This window comes from Polypterus senegalus, chromosome 17 (genome assembly GCF_016835505.1).
Source record: "Polypterus senegalus isolate Bchr_013 chromosome 17, ASM1683550v1, whole genome shotgun sequence".
Classification (NCBI taxonomy): Eukaryota; Metazoa; Chordata; class Cladistia; order Polypteriformes; family Polypteridae; genus Polypterus; species Polypterus senegalus.
The window spans coordinates 37,025,089-37,043,861 of record NC_053170.1 but is presented as its reverse complement, the minus strand read 5'-3'; the positions used below and the strand labels follow the sequence as shown (position 1 = coordinate 37,043,861).

The window sequence follows — 18,773 nt, the reverse complement described above, 5'->3', positions numbered from 1 at the left end:
ATATTAAAATATTGCACACTGTACATGCAATTTTATATTAACTACCACATGTCATTTTAGGCCATCATTTTGATTTGACCAGAATATGATTATATTGTAAACTCTGCCTGAGTTGAATTTGCATGTGGCCATTGGTGATGTGCCAAGCTGGCTTTCTGGGTTTTTTTCCCCCTTTTGTCAGTTATGAGAGATAATCTTAAGGAGTCCTAGACTGCAATGATGTAAATTATACTGCTTACTGGTTAACATCTTTAATTGAAGAACTTGTGACTTTTAACATCCCCCTGATCTATGTTATTCAATAATGTAATTTACCAGCTATTCTGAATAGCAGTGTATCTTTCCTCTTTTAATTTTTGCTTCACTTTCAATCTGGCAGAGTTATATAAAAAAAAAAATCAATAAATAAGTTGGAATCATCTCCTCCACTATAATTATTATTATTATGCAGACTAATGCTTCAACTTGTAAGAGTTAGTTTGTTTACTTAAAATAATTTTATCAGAGTAAAGAGTTTCTTTATTTACACAGTTGCTTATTTATTTCATGTAGATACACACTTTCCTGACCACTGACATACTATATTTCACCTATAATAATATTTTACATTTTAGTTGTTAATAAAGAGATTCAGTCTAAAAAAGTGCATAATTCCAAATTGCGTTTTCAAGCTCTGCTTTCTATGTACTTTGCAGTATATTATATTATTGTAGCGACAGACATTTGTTTGAGTTGCACTGTGTGCAGTTTGTGCAATTTGCCCATGTGCACATTTCTCAGGGTACCCTAGATATTGTTATGACTAGATATATTTAAAAAAATGTAGTTTAAGGATAATTGGTTTCCCTGATTTGGTTCTGTATGTATGAAGGTAGGTGTGTCCTTGAATGTGACATTTAATAGACTGACTTCCTATCCAAGGTCAGTTCTTTTAGCTTCTGCATTTTGAAGCATCTGTCTTATGTTAGTTACTACAAATAATTCAAAAGAAAACATATTTACAGTATAATTTTAGATTCATCTGTGTCCAACAACACTTAATATTTAGAAATTCAAATGAAAACTTATGTTTTCTCTTTATATTTATTACAGTGCCAATTTTTGAAGTATATAAACAATGAATATTAGCTAGAATATTATACTGTAAGTGTCCTATTTAAGTCTGCAGTGGAGTATACTAAGAGCAAATGTTTTTCTTAACTACGTGTTCATTAAAATATATCTTGCAGGTATATTTGTTTGATTTGACTTTTAAACAGAGACCGTATACATTTCTATTACCAAAAAAAAGTCATTCTTCAGGAGGTGAGTAATTGCAATCTTGCGCAAATTCAAAAACAAAATATTGTATTTATTCCAGAACAGGACAATTTTACTTTTTATTTGTGGTGTATGTACTGACAGAATAAATTGAATTCATCATTAAGATAAGACCAATATTTATTTCTAAGTTATAGATATCTTGCTTTAGTTTTTCTCCCTTATTTTAAGAATATTATTTGAATTTTTATTTCACTTCATTTTAATAAGTGACCATACAAATGATAACATGGTTTTTCCAAAATTAGATTAATGTTGCAAAAGTCATAATCTCTACGCCTGGTGCAGTTACTCTGTTGTAGATGGCCATAAATTAGTGATAAGCATTGTCCGCACATTTTTTCTCAATTCCCTTAAATGTTTTCAAGAGAATAATGATCAAAAATAAAACTTTTTTTTATCAGAAGGATGGATCATTTTCAATGGTTAATATAAACTCTTTTTAACTAAATCAGTTAATCTCAAAGTTATGAAAAGAGAAACAGTGCTATAAAAAAGTATTTTCCCACTTCCTGGTTTCCACTATTGTTGCAAATTTATGACACTAAATATTTTTGGGTCTTCAGTCCAAATGTAATATTAGATGAATGGCACCTGAGTGAACAAATACTCTTTTTCTTACACCAACTGACACTGGGAAAACAATTGTCCCCCAGTTAAATAAAACAAATTATTTGAATCAGCTGATTATCGAGACAGCTGTGATTAACCAACTCTTCATAAAATGACCAATACAATATTAATATCAGAGTGCAGTGGTCAGCAAAAAGATTCATTAACCACAAAATTCCAAGTTCATAGGAAATTCCTGAAGCAATCACAAAAATGATGGTAATATCCATTAGTCTGGAAAGTGTTACTGAGCTCACTGGAACAACAGCGAGGCTGAAATCTCCAAACTGAAAACAAAGTTTTGAACCTTTCCGGGAGTAGCCAACCTGCTAAAATGACGGATGAGAAAAAGTGGATTATTTTAAATGACATGGAACCCATCATATCTAGCATAAAGCAAAAAGCATTCATCTGTAAAAACACCATACCAACTGTCAAACATTGTGGTGGTTTTATGATAATATGGAAGAGCTCTTCTTCCTCAGAATCTTAACAGCTTCCATAATTGAAGGAACCATGAATTCTGTTTTGTATCTGAAAAGGTTTAAGAAGAATGTCTGTTCATCCATCCAGGAGGTGAAGCTAAAGCGTAACTGGATCATAAAAAATTACGGTGATCCAAAATACAAAAGCAAGTCTACATCACAATGGCTGAAAAGAGCAAATTAAGATTTTAAATCTGTAGCTTTGGCCTATTAAAAATATGTTCCTCAATCTTGAAACAAGCTGTTAATACTCAAAAACTTACTAGTGTTTAGAAATCAAAACAATTGTGCATGAGAGAGTGGACATAAATTCCTTCACAATGATGTTAAAAGACTGATATTGAATTATAGGAATCATTCGGTTGCAGTCATTGCATGTAACTTTGATGCAAACTGTTAATAAATGTGCGCATGTGCCTTTTTTTCCCATCCTGACAGCTGCTGTTGGACAACTTTCATGAAAAAGAAAAAAAATATATAGTTTTGTGAAATAAGTGAGTCATGAATGAACAAATATTAGATTTTATTTGCATATCTGCAAAAATTTAGTGTCAACAATTTGATATGAGTGGTAATCTGAAAGAGGGCAAATATTTTTTCATTATGTTATATGTTTAAGGATTCTGAATAGCTTCACTCAGTTCCTTGGGGAAAAAATGTGACAGTTTTATGTTTTGTTTTTATAGAAGTCCAAAATGGTAAAACATCAACAAATGGGGTTTCAAATGGAATTCACCTACCAAGCAACAAATTCAGATTGTCCGAAAGTAAAATCATTAGCAAGTAATGTGATTATTATCATAATTTTTTGTTTATTTTTCATAATTGCATGAAGTATCCAAAATTAGTTTTCAGTTATTTTTGCATTAAGTAACTATTTAAAATTATTGAAGCTTTTATCATTAGAATTATCTTAAAAATGATGCAGCTAGGTAGTCAATTGCATTATGTTACTGTATAAACCTAACACTTTTAATTACCATCTTTACCATCCAAACAATTAGAAACTAAAAATTGAAACTGTATGCATCAAACATTAATCGGACAAAATTGCTGTAAGCAATAATTTAGTTGAAATCGTAATATATACATAATTTTTTCAGACTTACTTCATCCAGTTTAGTATTGTGGGGTCTTGAGCTAATCCTGGTAGCAATAATTGCAAGTTAGGATAACATTTGCTGGCTTTGCTAGCCAACTAGATGTGAAAACTTCAATATACAGTGACATTGAAACATTGGGTGTAGAAGGAACATTTTTAAAACAGATGAGACTGTATCTCTATTAGTTTCTTAGTTTTCATAAATAAGGTCACAAGATAATTAGTTTGGGTTTTTTTTGTTCTAATTAAACAGCTTCATAAATACAGTTATGACAATTAGTATTTGTAAAATGTAATAATATTGTTTTTATTATATATTTTAAAATTAAGCCTTGAAGGTAAAATATTTTGAAATTTGTATCTTAATTTGTTCTTTTAAAGTGCACTTTCACTTAATACTAGTCTTAAGTATAATGTAGTTTAAATTATAATGCATGCATGCATCTAAAATATAAAATACAATTTTGGAAAAGTAACAGAAAAAACATGCATGCAGATTAATATATATATATATATATATATATATATATATATATATATATATATATATACGGTGGTGTTTCTTTTTTTTAGGCACTTCTAACAGTTTCTTAAAAAACTTTACAGTCCTAGGTCAGCTACATTCTACACTGGCTCATGATATAGATGGAGAACTACAATCACAGCTGAATACCACAAATGTTCACAGTGTCTTTGTCATTTCCATCCATCCATTATCCAACCCGCTATATCCTAACTACAGGGTCACGGGGGTCTTCTGGAGCCAATCACAGCCAACACAGGAGACAAGGCAGGGAACAAACCCCAGGCAGGTCGTCAGCCCACCGCAGGGCACCCACACACACCAAGCACTAGGGACAATTTAGGATCACCAATTCTCCTAACCTACATGTCTTTGGACTGTGGGAGGAAACCCACGCAGACATGTGGAGAACATGCAAACTCCATGCAGGGAGGACCCAGGAAGCGAACTCAGGTCTCCTAACTCTGAGATACTGCGCCACCGTGCCAACCATCTTTCATTAAAAAAAGCATATCCAAAATATGATTCCATGTTATGTATATCTACTTCATTTTTAATTTTAAATATACTCTGGATCTCTTATTAATTACCAAAAGCAAACTGTATATGTCAAATTTCTAATTCAGTAGCACTTGATCCTGGTCATATATTATATAAATTTACTTAATTTGTGGTGTTTGGAGCAAAACACTGAAATTTCACAGCCTTAGAATTAAAAGATGACTTTCTTACATCAGGGTGTTTTAGAAGTCCATGGCTTTGGCCTAACTAGTCTGTTGTGTGGTGCTATAGTATTGTTACTCCAGTGCTGGAGGTGAAAACAGTTTGTGTCTCATATATTAGGAATACTTTACTGTAAATGTCATTGATGGTAAGCCTGATCCTATGATCTTTCCATCAGATATCACAATCCTCTGATTGGATGTTTTTATGTTGTGTGGTTACCATTTTAGCTTGTCATGAAGAGATAAGATAGTTTCAATGATAAAACATAATCATGTATACATTTATTATATCATTCCTTGTACAGAGTAATACACGCATTTCTCCATTCATTCATTTTCTGAGCTTTATTAATTCATAGTCTTAAGATATAGGGCTTATATACAAAATACAATAAGTGAATCAATAATTAGTAAATGATTGAAAAAGGGATAGCAGTCTTAAAAAAGAACACAGTTTTAGAGATTTTTTTTAGACATGCTGCATTTATCATTGATATCTTCATGATGACATTTTAGGGCTGCAGCTCAAAGGCAGCAAATGACTTAATCTTTAACAATAATAAAGTTTTTACAATATTATTCTGAGTCAAACCCCAAGCTGTGTTGTTGTTCTGTCTCTGATAGACCATATTATGAAAATGTACAGCTTAATTATTTTCTTTTATTTCAGCCTGCAAGTAGATTTACCACCTTATTTAGAAAAAATTAAACAACAGGCAAATGATGCTTTTGCTCGACAGCAGTGGACTCAGGCTATCCAGCTGTACAGTCGGGGTATCAAGGATGCTTCAAAAAATGCAATGCTATATGGGAACAGGGCAGCTGCTTATATGAAACGGAAATGGTAGGTTACTGACAGAATGCTTTCAAGAATAATATGCAACCTTTCATAGACTATTATGCAAATAAATATTCAATGTATTTTTGTTTATTATTTATCAACTTCATTGCCTGGTTTCCTAGTGAAATTGATAATACCAGCACACTGAAATGGGCTGACCAGGTCTTCCTATCTCCAGCAACTTTCTCCAGATTCAGACACTCCCAAGTCAATTGAGAGATATAATCTCTCCATCATGTTATTGATCTGCCACTGGATCCTGTGGGAAGTCACACATGAAGCATCTGAACTAAATGCCAAAACCACCTTAAGTGGCTTCTATGAGTCCTATTTCTCCTCTAAGGACCTCCCATATTGTGACAGAGAGTGAACCCTGCAGCCCTGTGATGGACTTTTAGTAGCCACCTTTATCTTTCAGTCACTACCCAGTGCTTATGATCATAGGTTAGCATGGGAATGTAGACTGACTTGTAATTTTAAAGTTTCATCTGCAGACTTAGTTTCTGCTTCACCGCAACAGTCCAGATCAATGTTTGTAAAACTGTTGCACCTGTACCAATCTGCTGGTCAATCTCACAGTTACCTTTACTCTCACTTCTGAACAATACTCCAGGGCTTCTGATCCTTTATCTGCAGGTTCTTGTAGAAGGTTTTGAACTTGGATTTAAAAGTACTAATTTGTATTCCATCTGTATCTCGCTTGACTGTGAACCATCATTCCAGGACACACCAGAGATTATATTTTGATGAGGCTAAGAGGACAACAACATGTGCAAACAACAGAAAGTTAACCCTTTGGTTTCCCAGACAGGATACCCAGGCTGGACAACTTCATTCCTCTCCTTCCTGGGTACTTGAATGACTTTCCAGAACCAATTTGAGGCCATATGATAGTCGCCATGGACCAGAGTGTTTGGTTACAAAGCCAGTGCTGCAATTAGGAGGTGATTCCAGCTATATTTTAAGTGGTGCTTTTGAATGTCTTGCATGAGTTCCATCTCCTCTTCCACAAAAAAAATAATACTGAATGCCATAGAGCCAGTTTTCATTGCTATGACCTTAAGTCATTCCCACTCTTCCTTATCATCCAACTGGCATTGCACCTCGCCCTCACAGTTCACTTAGGTGAGCCCACATAGTGATTCTATGCCACTTTTTTATGGACAATGTGAGTTACCTGGCCATCAGGTGGTCATCAGCAAAGGCCTCTCCTAAGCCTAGTGGTTTATTTTATGTCTGTTCCTTGTTTTTATTAAATTTAACAGAACATTGCATTCATGATGGATAATATACAGTATAATAATATGAATTATTGTTTCCTATTTGTTGTTTTCTTTTAAGTATATATAAAATTTGCATTATCATCAAAAGCTCTAATGAATAGATACCAGAAGTGGAGCTGATTGAAGGTCTCATGCTGTTGTACTTTGCCTGTGTGCTATCCCCGTATTTGAGTTTATTTTTATGCCCCATTAACATCTATTAAGTTTCAGTGCAATGTTTGGGAGACCGAGGAATTATTTTAAATTGCTGGTTTAAAATGTTCTTAATTTGGAAAACTCTTGAGGTTTTGTTTCAAAACGTCTAGTACATTTGTTTTTGAGCAAGGTTCTTCACTTTTTTCTGCTGAATTGTACATTGTTTTTTCTAGTCCATGCATGAAGGGGTTTGTTTTGTTGACGTGTTTGGTTTACCTGTCAGTGTGAACAATGAAGAAATTAGACCAATCAGTTTATCTGATACTGGCAGATGAATGTCCTGCAGGTGGTACAATTGAAAAAGAAGTACGTGTTATTTTATGTTTCTATTGTAATTTTTAAAAATCTGAAAAATGGTGATTCTGTGATGGTTGGTGACTTGGCAAGGGCTGTTTCCTGCTTTGCACCCAGTACTGCCTGGAAAGGCTTGGATTAAGTGGATTTGAAAATGTTATATGTAAACCTTGCAGCTGAACAAAAAAGCAAATGGGATATAAACGTAGAAAAAAAAATCACAAGACCATCTATGAAATCCTCTCAGCTTATATATGTTTAGAGCTTTGAGATGAAACTGAGTGAAGTACCTACTTAAACCACTGTATTGAAGGGTACATTATTGTGTTTGAGAAAGTGTCTTTCGTTGTCATTATTACTGCAGCTAATTATGCTGAGATTCTCCCATAACTGTATTTCAGTTCTTCAGAGTCACAGTGAATTTTGACACTGAATCTTTACTGCATTCCAGGGATGGAGATCATTATGATGCTCTGAGAGACTGTGTTAAAGCCATTTCACTGAACCCAGGTCACCTGAAAGCACACTTTCGACTTGCACGCTGTCTCTTCGAACTGAAATATGTGGCAGAGGCTCTAGAATGCTTAGATGACTTCAAGGGAAAGTTTCCTGAACAGGCCCACAGCAGTGCATGTGATGCCCTTGATAAGGACATTAAAGCTGCGCTATTCTCCAAAAGTGACAACTGTGAGAATAAGTTATTTGCTACTAGTTTTTTGTTTTGTTTTTTTATATGGTTTTCTCACATTTATTTTCTTCACTTATTTCTATGTTTATGCTCTTTGGTTATTTTAGGAAAATAATAACTAAAGAATAATGTAGGTGTTAAAATGTGGATAAACTTTTGTACTAATTTACATAACTACTGAACATTACTGTTTATCCTTCTTAGAAATAATGTTGCTTGCTTTCACTGACTCTCTTTGTCATGTAGTTTGGGAATTAAATGTTTGAACATTTTAGATAAGTAAACTTGACTTTTCAATACATTCATAACATACCTCTAATTTGTTCATCTCACTTCATGGGGAACAAATTTTAACTGCATTTCTGAATTTCTGTATGGGTTGCCCTGAAATGTTGACTAGATTACCATCTATAGTTTTTACCTTTTAATAAACGGGCATTTATAGTAGGTAGTGTTTATCATTCATGTGTTTGTTAATTTTTTAATTCTGTGTCATTATTTGTTACACAAATATTCTGAATCAGTAATTTTAGTTTTTGACTTGTTTCTACTAAAGCTGATGATAAGAAGAGTGGAAGTTCAATTCGATTCCGAACAATTGGCAGAAAAGATTCTGTTTCTGATGATGAAGTAATTTTGCGAGAGAGAAGTTTTGATTACAAACACAGATACTGTGGGCACTGCAATACTACTACAGATATCAAAGAAGCAAACTTCTTTGGCAGGTATTGAGGTTAAAGATCAAATTAAACTTATATTGACTGTGTATTTTCTTGTAGTATTTCTATTTAGAAATGTTTGGTAACAGTAGGTGTGTTAATTTGTCAGCAGTTCATAATCGGAGCTATTATATATTTTTTTTTTTTCACTTTAGCAAGGGACAATACATTTTAAGTGGGTCAGATGATGGATCTTTCTTCATTTGGGAAAAAGAAACAACAAATCTTGTTCGAATTCTTCAGGGAGATGAATCTATAGTGAATTGTCTTCAGCCTCATCCTAGCTACTGTTTTTTGGCCACTAGTGGCATTGATCCTGTAGTGCGACTTTGGAATCCTCGGCCTGAGGTACTCAATATGACTTTTTTTTTTATCTCTCGGAAAGGTCAACATGTAGCTATTTTTACTTAATTTGTTGCTATTTCATGTTTGGTTGAGCACTTATATTTTAATGTTATGCATTTCTGGAAAATGGTAGAAGGATTTTTTATTATTTCATGAAAAGATAGAGTAATTATAATCCAGGGGAATAAAGTTCAAACTTTAGTACACTGATGTTCAGTGTCTCAGACTTTTATAGCAGGCTTCAGAAGTGCGATAGTTGGGACAGAGTATTCTAGGACTGTTTTGGTAGTGATCTTACTGCCACTTTGTACTCTGCTATGTTGGTCTGATACATTTGTGCAAACATAGTTTATCCTCATTTAAACAGTTTCTGTTTGTTATGTTGGTTCGACAGATTAATTAATAACTGATCTGAGAGCTCAAAAACAATGCTGTACTTTGAAGGTTTAGCATGTGAAACACTTACTATAGCTTCATGCAAGGATGGTGTACTACCTAGATAAGCAAATACCAGATGGAATCAAGACACAGCATTTCAGTTTATGAAACATAATTGTTAAATAACGTAACAGGTGTTCAATAAAGGTCACGTGTATCCTGATTATGTGTAGAAAATGCAAAAATAAACATATGGCTGTAGGATTCTAATAATGGCATAAATTCAAAAGTAACACTAGAGCCCTTAGAGTCAAAATGAGTAATTTAATACTCCATAAATAAGGAGATCAAGATAGTGTATAGGTCAGATAACTCTGTCAAAGAATTAAACTTGAGAGAAAAGTATACACTTATGATAAGCATAGGAAGGGTAATTTTAATTTAACTACAGAGAAACTAGTGTCATTATGTTATGTACATAGCTGCAGTTTAAGGGTGTCCTCACACTCTCAATTTGTTCTGTGCCCAAGCATGTTTGTCCACATGTAACCCCACAAAGTCTAGTTCGTTTAACTAGCGTGATTGCTTTGTGCCAGGCCAAATGTATTGTGCCCTGGCCCTCTTGGAAGAGGTGGGGCATGCACGGTTCAGTAGCATTGGGGAACAGTGTGATCGCTAAACGTGCCCAAGTACAGAAAACAGACATGACATCAATGTTGTGATAAGTCAGATAGTGCAATTCCCATTTCAATCAATACCATTTGAGTTAAAAATGGTTTATAATTCTCTACTTACACGTGAATGTAAATTGTAGTTGGCAAGAAAAGCTGCAAATTCCTTTCTTAACATCATTTGTCTCTGTAAAAATCTTCTCAAAATACTGCGCTGTATACTCAATAAATCTGTAAGAGGGTAGAGCGTTATCTGCCCTGCACGACTCCAAAACAACCACAAAATAAGTAAAATCATTTTGACATGCATGCTTTCACTCCGTGTTCGGATCTTGTTTTGGCTTTACACAAAGTTGCATGGTCATGATGAAAGCGTTCCCAGGCCCAGAACGTTAAGCAAAGTGTGAGTGCAGGCCAGAGGGGGGGATAGTCGAGCTTGGGCATGGTACGGAACAAGCTATTCTAGTGTGAGAGTACCCTAAAACTTAAGTTAGATATTTGCCAAGCCTTCCCCATGCCCAAAAAAAATTCAGACTGGCCAATAACACCATACAGTCAGTACTGCCTTGCAGTAAGCTGACATCCCCTTAGTGTCTTAGGTTACAGACTACTTGACAGACAGAATGCAGTTTGTGAGGTTATAGAACTGAGTGTCAAAGCAAGTGGTCGGCAACACAGGCACCTGCCCCTTACCTCCCGCACACACAAAAACACACCATATATCTTAAATACTTACACATTACCCTTTTTAATCCTGTAATTATGGGGTGTGTACTATAAGTGGTGGTCAAAAGAAAAAATGCAGAGGCCAGGGGTGTGAAGCTTTTTGCTAGTGCAGGGTGAACCATCTCTATTTTAGTTTTGGCATATCAAAGGAGACGGTGATGGACCTCAGGAAGAGGAAGATTTTCTTGATTCCTATTGTCTCCCAGAGAGTAGAACATGGCAGGGCTTCAGGTATGTAAGTACCTGGTGCACACCTGAACATAAATCTCTGCTGCAAATGGAGAAGCTACGTACAAAAAGGGCCAGAGTCAGCTGTATTTCCTGAGGTGAGATGAGTTCTGTGGTATGATTAGAACATGGAATAATATTATCAAACCTGCTTAATCCACCTTAGGGTGGGGTTGGAGTGTATTATAGCAGCACTGAAAATGAGGCATGAAATAGCACAGAATGAGGTGCCAGTCCTTCATCCATCCATACAATCATGCAATCGTCTAACTAGTATGGTTTTGGGTATATGGGAGGAAAAGTAAAGTATCTGAAAGAAAACATAAGCACACATGGGTGGACACATTGCATAATCCATATGAACAATGACCCAGCATGATATTAAAGCTTAGACTCTGTGAGGCTGCAGTACTACCCACTATGTCAACCATAAGCTAAACATTTTATACGGTAATCTGTTAGGGCAGCAGCATTAGTACCAACAGACCTAGCAAGTTAATCACAAAGGCTGTCTCTACTCTAGGGGCTATGTTGGATTCTCTGAAACCAGTAGCAAAGAGAGGATTGTTAGCTAAACTAATAGCCGTCATAAACGATGTTTCGCACCCTGTGGATAACACACTGGTGATCCTGCACACAGCTGATTCTGTCACAATGCTCTAGCTAATAGTATTAGGATCGTACAACACAAATTACTAAACTATGCACTTTTCTTTCATTTTAGTGTTCAAATTATCTGTCTGGAAATAGACTAAAAGTAAAAATATCTAAAGCACTATAGCTTGAAACATTCACATTCAGTAAAGACATGCGCAAAACATTACGACTATCAAAGTTAAACAGAGTATTTTAAACTGATCTAATCACAGTCTGGCAGAGTTAGCAATTATCAACTTGGAAAAATCCTTTTGATAAAAAATTTTATTTGTGCACGTTTTTCTTTTTACCCAGAGTGAAGATATAAATGGACGTGTAGTAGAAGACATGGAGGGGGCAGCACAAGCTAATCAACGGAGGATGAATGCTGACCCTCTTGAGGTGATGTTGCTAAACATGGGCTACCGGATTACAGGACTTAACAGTGGAGGAACTGATGGATCAGATGATGAAGATGGCACAGAAGGGCATGTTCAGTGTCGACCCAGTTAGAACTAGATGTGGCTGAAGAATTTGCTCAAAGTGAAATCTGTCAGACTAGAACCTGATGGGGCTTTTTCCTTTGTGATAGACTGAGCAGTGGATGAAAGCCTACCTTTGTTCTACACTATGCACTCGATGTAATACATAATAGTGTAAATTTCTGCAAGTTACCTGTTTCTGCTAAGGACAGCTAAAATGTAAGAAATTAGAAAGGGGTGAAATATATATCAATTCAGAAAGAAATGAAAAATCTAGATTTTTTTTTATACTTACTGTACTTTGGTAATTTGCGCTCGAGTTTGAGTTTTGTACCCTTACATCTTGCTAAACAGGGCATGCTGCAGCTTTGCACCTTTTAAATTTGTATTGGATAAAGATGTTTACTTGGGTTCCCTTGAGAAAGTGTAGTACTGTTGATTTCAGTTGCCTATAGTGATTATTACAGGTTAAAACCAAATATACTGTGCGACGAGACAGAAGAGTTAATAAGAGCCCATATACTGGACAGTTTGTTTTGAAGCATACCTAGCAGTATATTTTTCCCAACTATTAAAATTACCTTTTTTGAGAATTCAGCTAAAGAAAAATAGAAGTGTGTATGCAAGCAGGGCCTATTTAAAAGTTTTCTTTTTTTGTACTAAAGTTGGAATTTCAGCAAGCATGTGGTGTGCTTGTATGTTTTAAGGTGTAGTTTTTTGAAATGAGCTACAAGTATAAATCTGCAGGGTTCACAACAATATGTCTTTACTTAAAAAGAGCTAACAGCATGTTTCAAATAGTGGCATCAATTTAGCTAAAACCTGAAATGCTCTAAAAACATTTCAAGAAATTTATCTGAACGATGCTACTGGTACACCTGAGTAATAATGACGCTTTTTAGTTGTAATGAGGTTTAAATTTATGTACATATATAGAGCAAATACAAAGTCTGCATTTATATTTGGAAAAAATAGGAATAGGTGTCCAAAAACAAAAAATATATCAATGAATGCACTTACTGTAGTATTTTTCTTGTAACATTAGATTTACTTTACACAAACTGTGTTTTGAAAAAGGATTCCTCCTGCACTGTATGGATACTGTGGAGCTCCAGGTAGAAAACCAATCATCGTACAGTAGTTAAATCAAAATGACCTAGAGTGAGCACCCTGAAACAGCTTGAAAAGCAATGGCGTGTGCGGTGGTTAAAGCAGTTGACCAGATACATTACTCTGACTCTCATGAATGTACCCTGCTCAGGATAATATTAGATATTATTTATTATTATCACAGCAACTTTAGTTTGTATTTCTTATCTTGTCAGTTAATTTTATAGGAACATAGTAATCTGAAATATATTAAATACTTGTTTTAATGGGTTTATGTTTCACTTAAATTAACCCTTGTTACACAGATGTGCTGCCAACCAGCAATGGTTTCAGTTTTGAGAGGTTAGCAGTTGCTTCCATACTAAGAAAAATTAAACTATCCCATACATCTTTTAAGTACATGTACAGTTTTGAAAGTAATAGCAGTCATCCATTTTTATTTAAATAACTATTATTGTAGTGTCATAGAGACTTTTAGTGGTACCTGCTTACAAATTTGTATTAAATTCAATGCATTTTATAAATCTCAGTGCCTCGTCTGGGGTTTTAAAGTCGTACATTCATGATGCACAGTTTTCCAGTTTATCATTTGTGTTCCAAGGCAATATGTGTCTAGAACACCCAGAGTAATTAAAGCCTAAGTGCTTGGAGGTTTTATTTTAAGCAGATCACTTGGTCGTATCAGCTTTTTATGCTTTAAATATCACGAGTTTGTCCTTATCATGCGTTTTGCTCTGTTGAGCCATGCCGGCAGTTATGTTTGTCTTTATTTTTAATTTTAGTAAATTATATACATTACTCTATTTATTGATCACTGGACTTTAAACAAGTCTGCTGTGTCTCTGCCACATAAAATTTGCAATGAGAAATGTATAAAATTAAAAATTATACAAAGTATTTTCCTGAAAGCAGCTTCAGACTAGCTAAGTAGGAACATATGCAGAACAGGATAATCAATTTATAGGAATACATTATTAGGATTATTTCTCCAAATATGTAAAGTGCTGCACATGTGACTGTCTTAAATTAGCTTTTCAACTGTCACTTCACAGCACTTAAGAACACACAGCATATCGTATTCAAAAGAAGTAGTAAATGTAATTTATGAGGTATAAGAGTGTCAGGCGTGCTCTGCTTGATCACCTCTTCTCACCGTAACGCTTCATATTTGGGGGAAAAATTATGGACACCTCCCTGTGTTGGGACTTTGTTGCTTTGTCAGGAATAATTCTTTGGAGTGTTCTACCCAGTAACCTAGCTTTGGGATTCTTGGTCTAAACCTGTTAATAAAAAAGAGGGAAACTATTTTATTTGCTGTAGTATATGGCACCATTAGTTTATTTAACGTTCTTTACAAAAGCATCAGAAATACATTTCTCAGGAAAGCATGCTTGTATTAAGTCAGATAGTGATGATGTATCAGTACTTTATTTGTGTCACATTTTAATACTGAAGAGAATAATGAAAATAGTAAAAGGGACTAAACAGTTCACTAAAACATCTAAAGTTGCCAAAAATCATACACATTTTCTCATTCCACTGTCTCTGGGTAAAGGTTTGTCACTCATCAGACTTCTTAGTAAAACGGGTTCCTCTAGCCAAAGTTGCGCTATTGATCTGTATCAGCTACTCATAATTAAGCCAGCAATCCGATGAACTCATTTATACTTCTGTCCTTACTCAACCACAAAAATGAAAGATTTATCAACATTTTTAAATATGGTGTGTGTCCCACTTGTTTTCATTTTGAGACTGGTCATCACTTTCTAGCCACACTGTAAGCTATTATGTGTTTTTTTTTTTGGGTTTTTTTTTCCTTTTCAAAGAAAGGAGCAAATGTTATGAAGCACGAGCTTTGCATCATAATTATCAATCTGGTTATAAATGTAGCTGTTACATACTGTTAGCACTCTAAAATAATCAAACAAAGTTGTTGTCCATTGTCAAACTCCACAAAAGTGTAAAAAAAAAAAAAATAGTTAACGATTGAACTCACAAATAAAAATAGACAAAAAATATTGAAAACTTTTTTGTTTTTGGCGAGAATATGGTAATAAAAATATGTATGATTTTTATTTAAATTGCTTTGTAATAAAAAGTTTTATTTGCAGATTGCATTCTTCTTTGTCTTGTTTTTTTTTTCTTTGGGGGGGAATCATTGACTGAAAATAATCATTTTGCCTTCATACTAACTTCACTCATGCTGATCTGTCAACTTCTCCACTAGAGGGCAGCATGTTCTTTCACAACTTTACATAATGGCAGGCAGTAGACTTGAGTGAATTAGCTGTATGGAAAGCTTGACGATGGAAATATTTGTTTTTTGGCAAAAAAAAAACAGGAAAATAATGCACTAAAATATGGTTACATGATTTGAAGTTTCATAAATTATATTTATTCCAGTGGCATCTAATCACAACTTAAAGCCACTCACTATTATGTCAGGACAAGCCTTTCTTCTAAGGCCCGAGACTTTTGTTTTTGGCTACCAGCATTTTGGCTCAGTTTAAGCAGCAGCAGCAGTACATGTAATTATAACTAGTACAGGACACAGTGAATCTCTTACCTTCATGTCTGAACAACATGTGATATACCAGCAGCCTAGTGATAAATAAGAATGTATTAAAATACATAACTTAGTTGAATTTAATAGAAAACACTTTCATGAGGTGCTCTTTGCATCTGGTCCTCTAGCACTTCTTAAGTGATTCTCGCAGATCCTAAACTCTTGTGATAAAACATATAAGATATACAGAGTGAATTAAGTGCTTGTTCTTGAAGAGTCTTTAGCAGGTTAAGTACACAGTGAAATACAGTACTAATGTTGACTTCTGCTTTAAAATTGTATTATTTTAAGTTACTGGGGTTCACAAATAAAATAACATACAGGAAAACAGTTACTCAGAACACAAAGCAGCATGCTTATCCTCCTACTGCACAACCATAGGTTTAAAGATTTTAAACTAATCCATACTTGGTTACTCTTCTTAAATCCCCCACAAATAAATATATAGTGTACGTATCCTAGATTAGGTGGTTAAAAGTTGTTAGATGTTTGGAGATGCCTAATACAGGGGGTCCTTGAGTTACGACACAGTTCCATTCCTACAACAGTGATGTAACCCGAATGTTGGTGTAAGTCGAAACACACCCTAACCCTAAGTCACTTACCTATCCTAACACATTTGCAAAATCATAATCTAGAACATAAAAACACAACTAAGCCAGAGAAAAAGGAAAATGACATAAATATACTGCACTGTACACTGTACTGTAGTAACAGAAAAAAATGAGTGTTAAAAAAAAATCCTTTATTCCTTCTCGCATCCCAGTTTTTTTAGGTTTTTATGGGAATGAGCGTTGCACACTTGAAATGTTGTATGTCGAGGCATTGTAACCCGAGGACCCCCTGTATAGGGTATGTAAAGGCAGACTTTTAAAGATTTTTTGAGTCACAAAGGAGGATTGTGCACTAGAATTACAGTCTAAAGTACATGTTGGTTATATCCAAACTACTATTTCATTTAAAAATGACATTTTTAAACAAAAATGATCCCTATCCATGCTAGCATTTTCACATCTCCATCCACACTAAAACAACCAAAACCAAGTATGACGTATATGTTCATCTACACTAGGCATGTACATCATAGCAGAAAAATCCTTGAAGGAGGTGGTAACACCATAAGCCATGGGATTTGTCACAAAACTGTACTGATTGGTAAAGTATTTGCCTTTTTGTGCATGCATGCTGAATTTAAATTACACACAATTAAATTTAGGTGGATACAGGTAAGCAACACCACAGGCATCATGGAAAGAAACTCTTCTCTGCCTGTGGAGTTGCGATATGGTTTTCTTCCGTGAAGGGTGACCAATCGGGGAGCGAGATGTTGTAATAAGCAGGATCCAGTCAGGGTACAGCTACATAATAAGCACACCCAAATCAGAGTGTGATTAGAGTATGCGTTTTCCAAAGTGTACGTTTTCACCCATCACCACTGCAACACAGAGCCAGTGTTTTTCAGAAGTATACAGCTCTGGAGAGAATTTTCAAAAGTCACTGTTTTTGGGGATTGAAAATGTTCAGGTAGTGTGAGCGAAAGGCAAGAACGGAGACTAATGTCTACGGTTTTAAATGGAAACACAGTAATGAGGATGTACCATTAGCCTGTCTCTTTGTCAAGAAACAAAACAACATCTAAAATTAACTGAATTTCCATCAAATGCCAATGAACATGAGAAATATATCTTGTTTAAAAAGTGGTTGTTTTCTCTCTGAAACAAAGGTGAAAGTGTTCTCTGCCAGGCACTGGCACACCATCTGAGAATTAGTTGATACCTTGCACCCCCTTGCTGCCTAGCTGTGTTCTGGCTCAGAAATGTCGCTGGCAGAAATAAGTTTTTACAGCAAAAAATCATAAAGTGTTAGAATGTAAAACAGTACAATTAACTAAATAGTATGTTATAAGGAAACACACTAAATCTACTTTAAAAAAAAAAAGAAGAAAATCAAAAAAATTAATTAGGTGCTTATTCCGAAAAAAAATAATATAAAAATTGAATGAATTGTGGGACCTTCGTTATGAAGGTGGGTGCCTTTCTAAAGTGTCCACTCAATTCATAGTGGGGACGACTTTGTCCTTTCTAATAAAAAGAAGAGTCTATTATGGTGTAACATTTGATCTGGGGCTCACAGTAATAGACAGACGTCTGCTTCATACCTTTGACTGTGTCTGGCATCTTTATAAACTTAGGTATGCACTGGGAAGCACTTCCTTAATTCAGTTTCTATGAAACCTCACAGTTAAATGTTTATTGTGTACTTCAGGCTTGCCCATACAAAACATGTAGAACTTTACAAGAGAAGTACTTAACTCTTTTTGGGCTGATGTCGACTTTTGTCAAAAGGAGGAGTTTACAGTGGCAATCAACTGTAAACGGTGACAAAACCAACCGTTATGTTTTAGTTGGACTCTCGTTGCTAGAAGGAAAGTTAGCTTCATTGGCTTGACTAAGATTTCCGGCGCTCATGTGAGTAGTAAGGCGCAAGCAACGGCAAAAATGGTACTGACATAATGGTGAGAGATCAAAGCGAATGGATAAAGCAAAATACTCCGTGGACAACGTTTTGCCTGTTATCTCTGAACTGGACTATGAGTTGTCAGACTCCAATTTTGATGCAAGAGATCAAAAACAAACATGAGGTTCCATCTTCAGCTGACTGGTCCCCAACTAATTGTGGTGCTGACAATGTTCACCAGGTAGGACAGCCACTTAACAATGGTAAGAGGTAGAAACCAGATTACAATGCACTAACTGTGACCAGCCACGCGAAGAGAGCCTGGCAGCAAGTCTGACGCACATTCTTGGCAAACTGGCAGACATTTTATGTTGATTTCTGGGTGAA

At 35.1% G+C, this 18,773-nt stretch overlaps 1 protein-coding gene across 2 annotated transcripts in view; it reads left to right on the top strand.

The window, feature by feature from the left end:
• wdtc1 (WD and tetratricopeptide repeats 1) overlaps positions 1-15,354 on the top strand; it is a 68,065-nt gene extending 52,711 nt beyond the window's left edge. For both annotated transcript variants that reach the window (XM_039740789.1, XM_039740788.1), the window contains exons 10-16: positions 1,230-1,305; positions 3,104-3,200; positions 5,438-5,611; positions 7,832-8,067; positions 8,625-8,793; positions 8,943-9,135; positions 12,087-15,354. In XM_039740789.1, coding sequence (XP_039596723.1) covers positions 1,230-1,305; positions 3,104-3,200; positions 5,438-5,611; positions 7,832-8,067; positions 8,625-8,793; positions 8,943-9,135; positions 12,087-12,284 — 1,143 coding nt within the window. In that variant the 3' untranslated portion in view covers positions 12,285-15,354. The remainder of the gene's footprint in view (positions 1-1,229; positions 1,306-3,103; positions 3,201-5,437; positions 5,612-7,831; positions 8,068-8,624; positions 8,794-8,942; positions 9,136-12,086) is intronic.
• Positions 15,355-18,773: the final 3,419 nt, after the last annotated feature.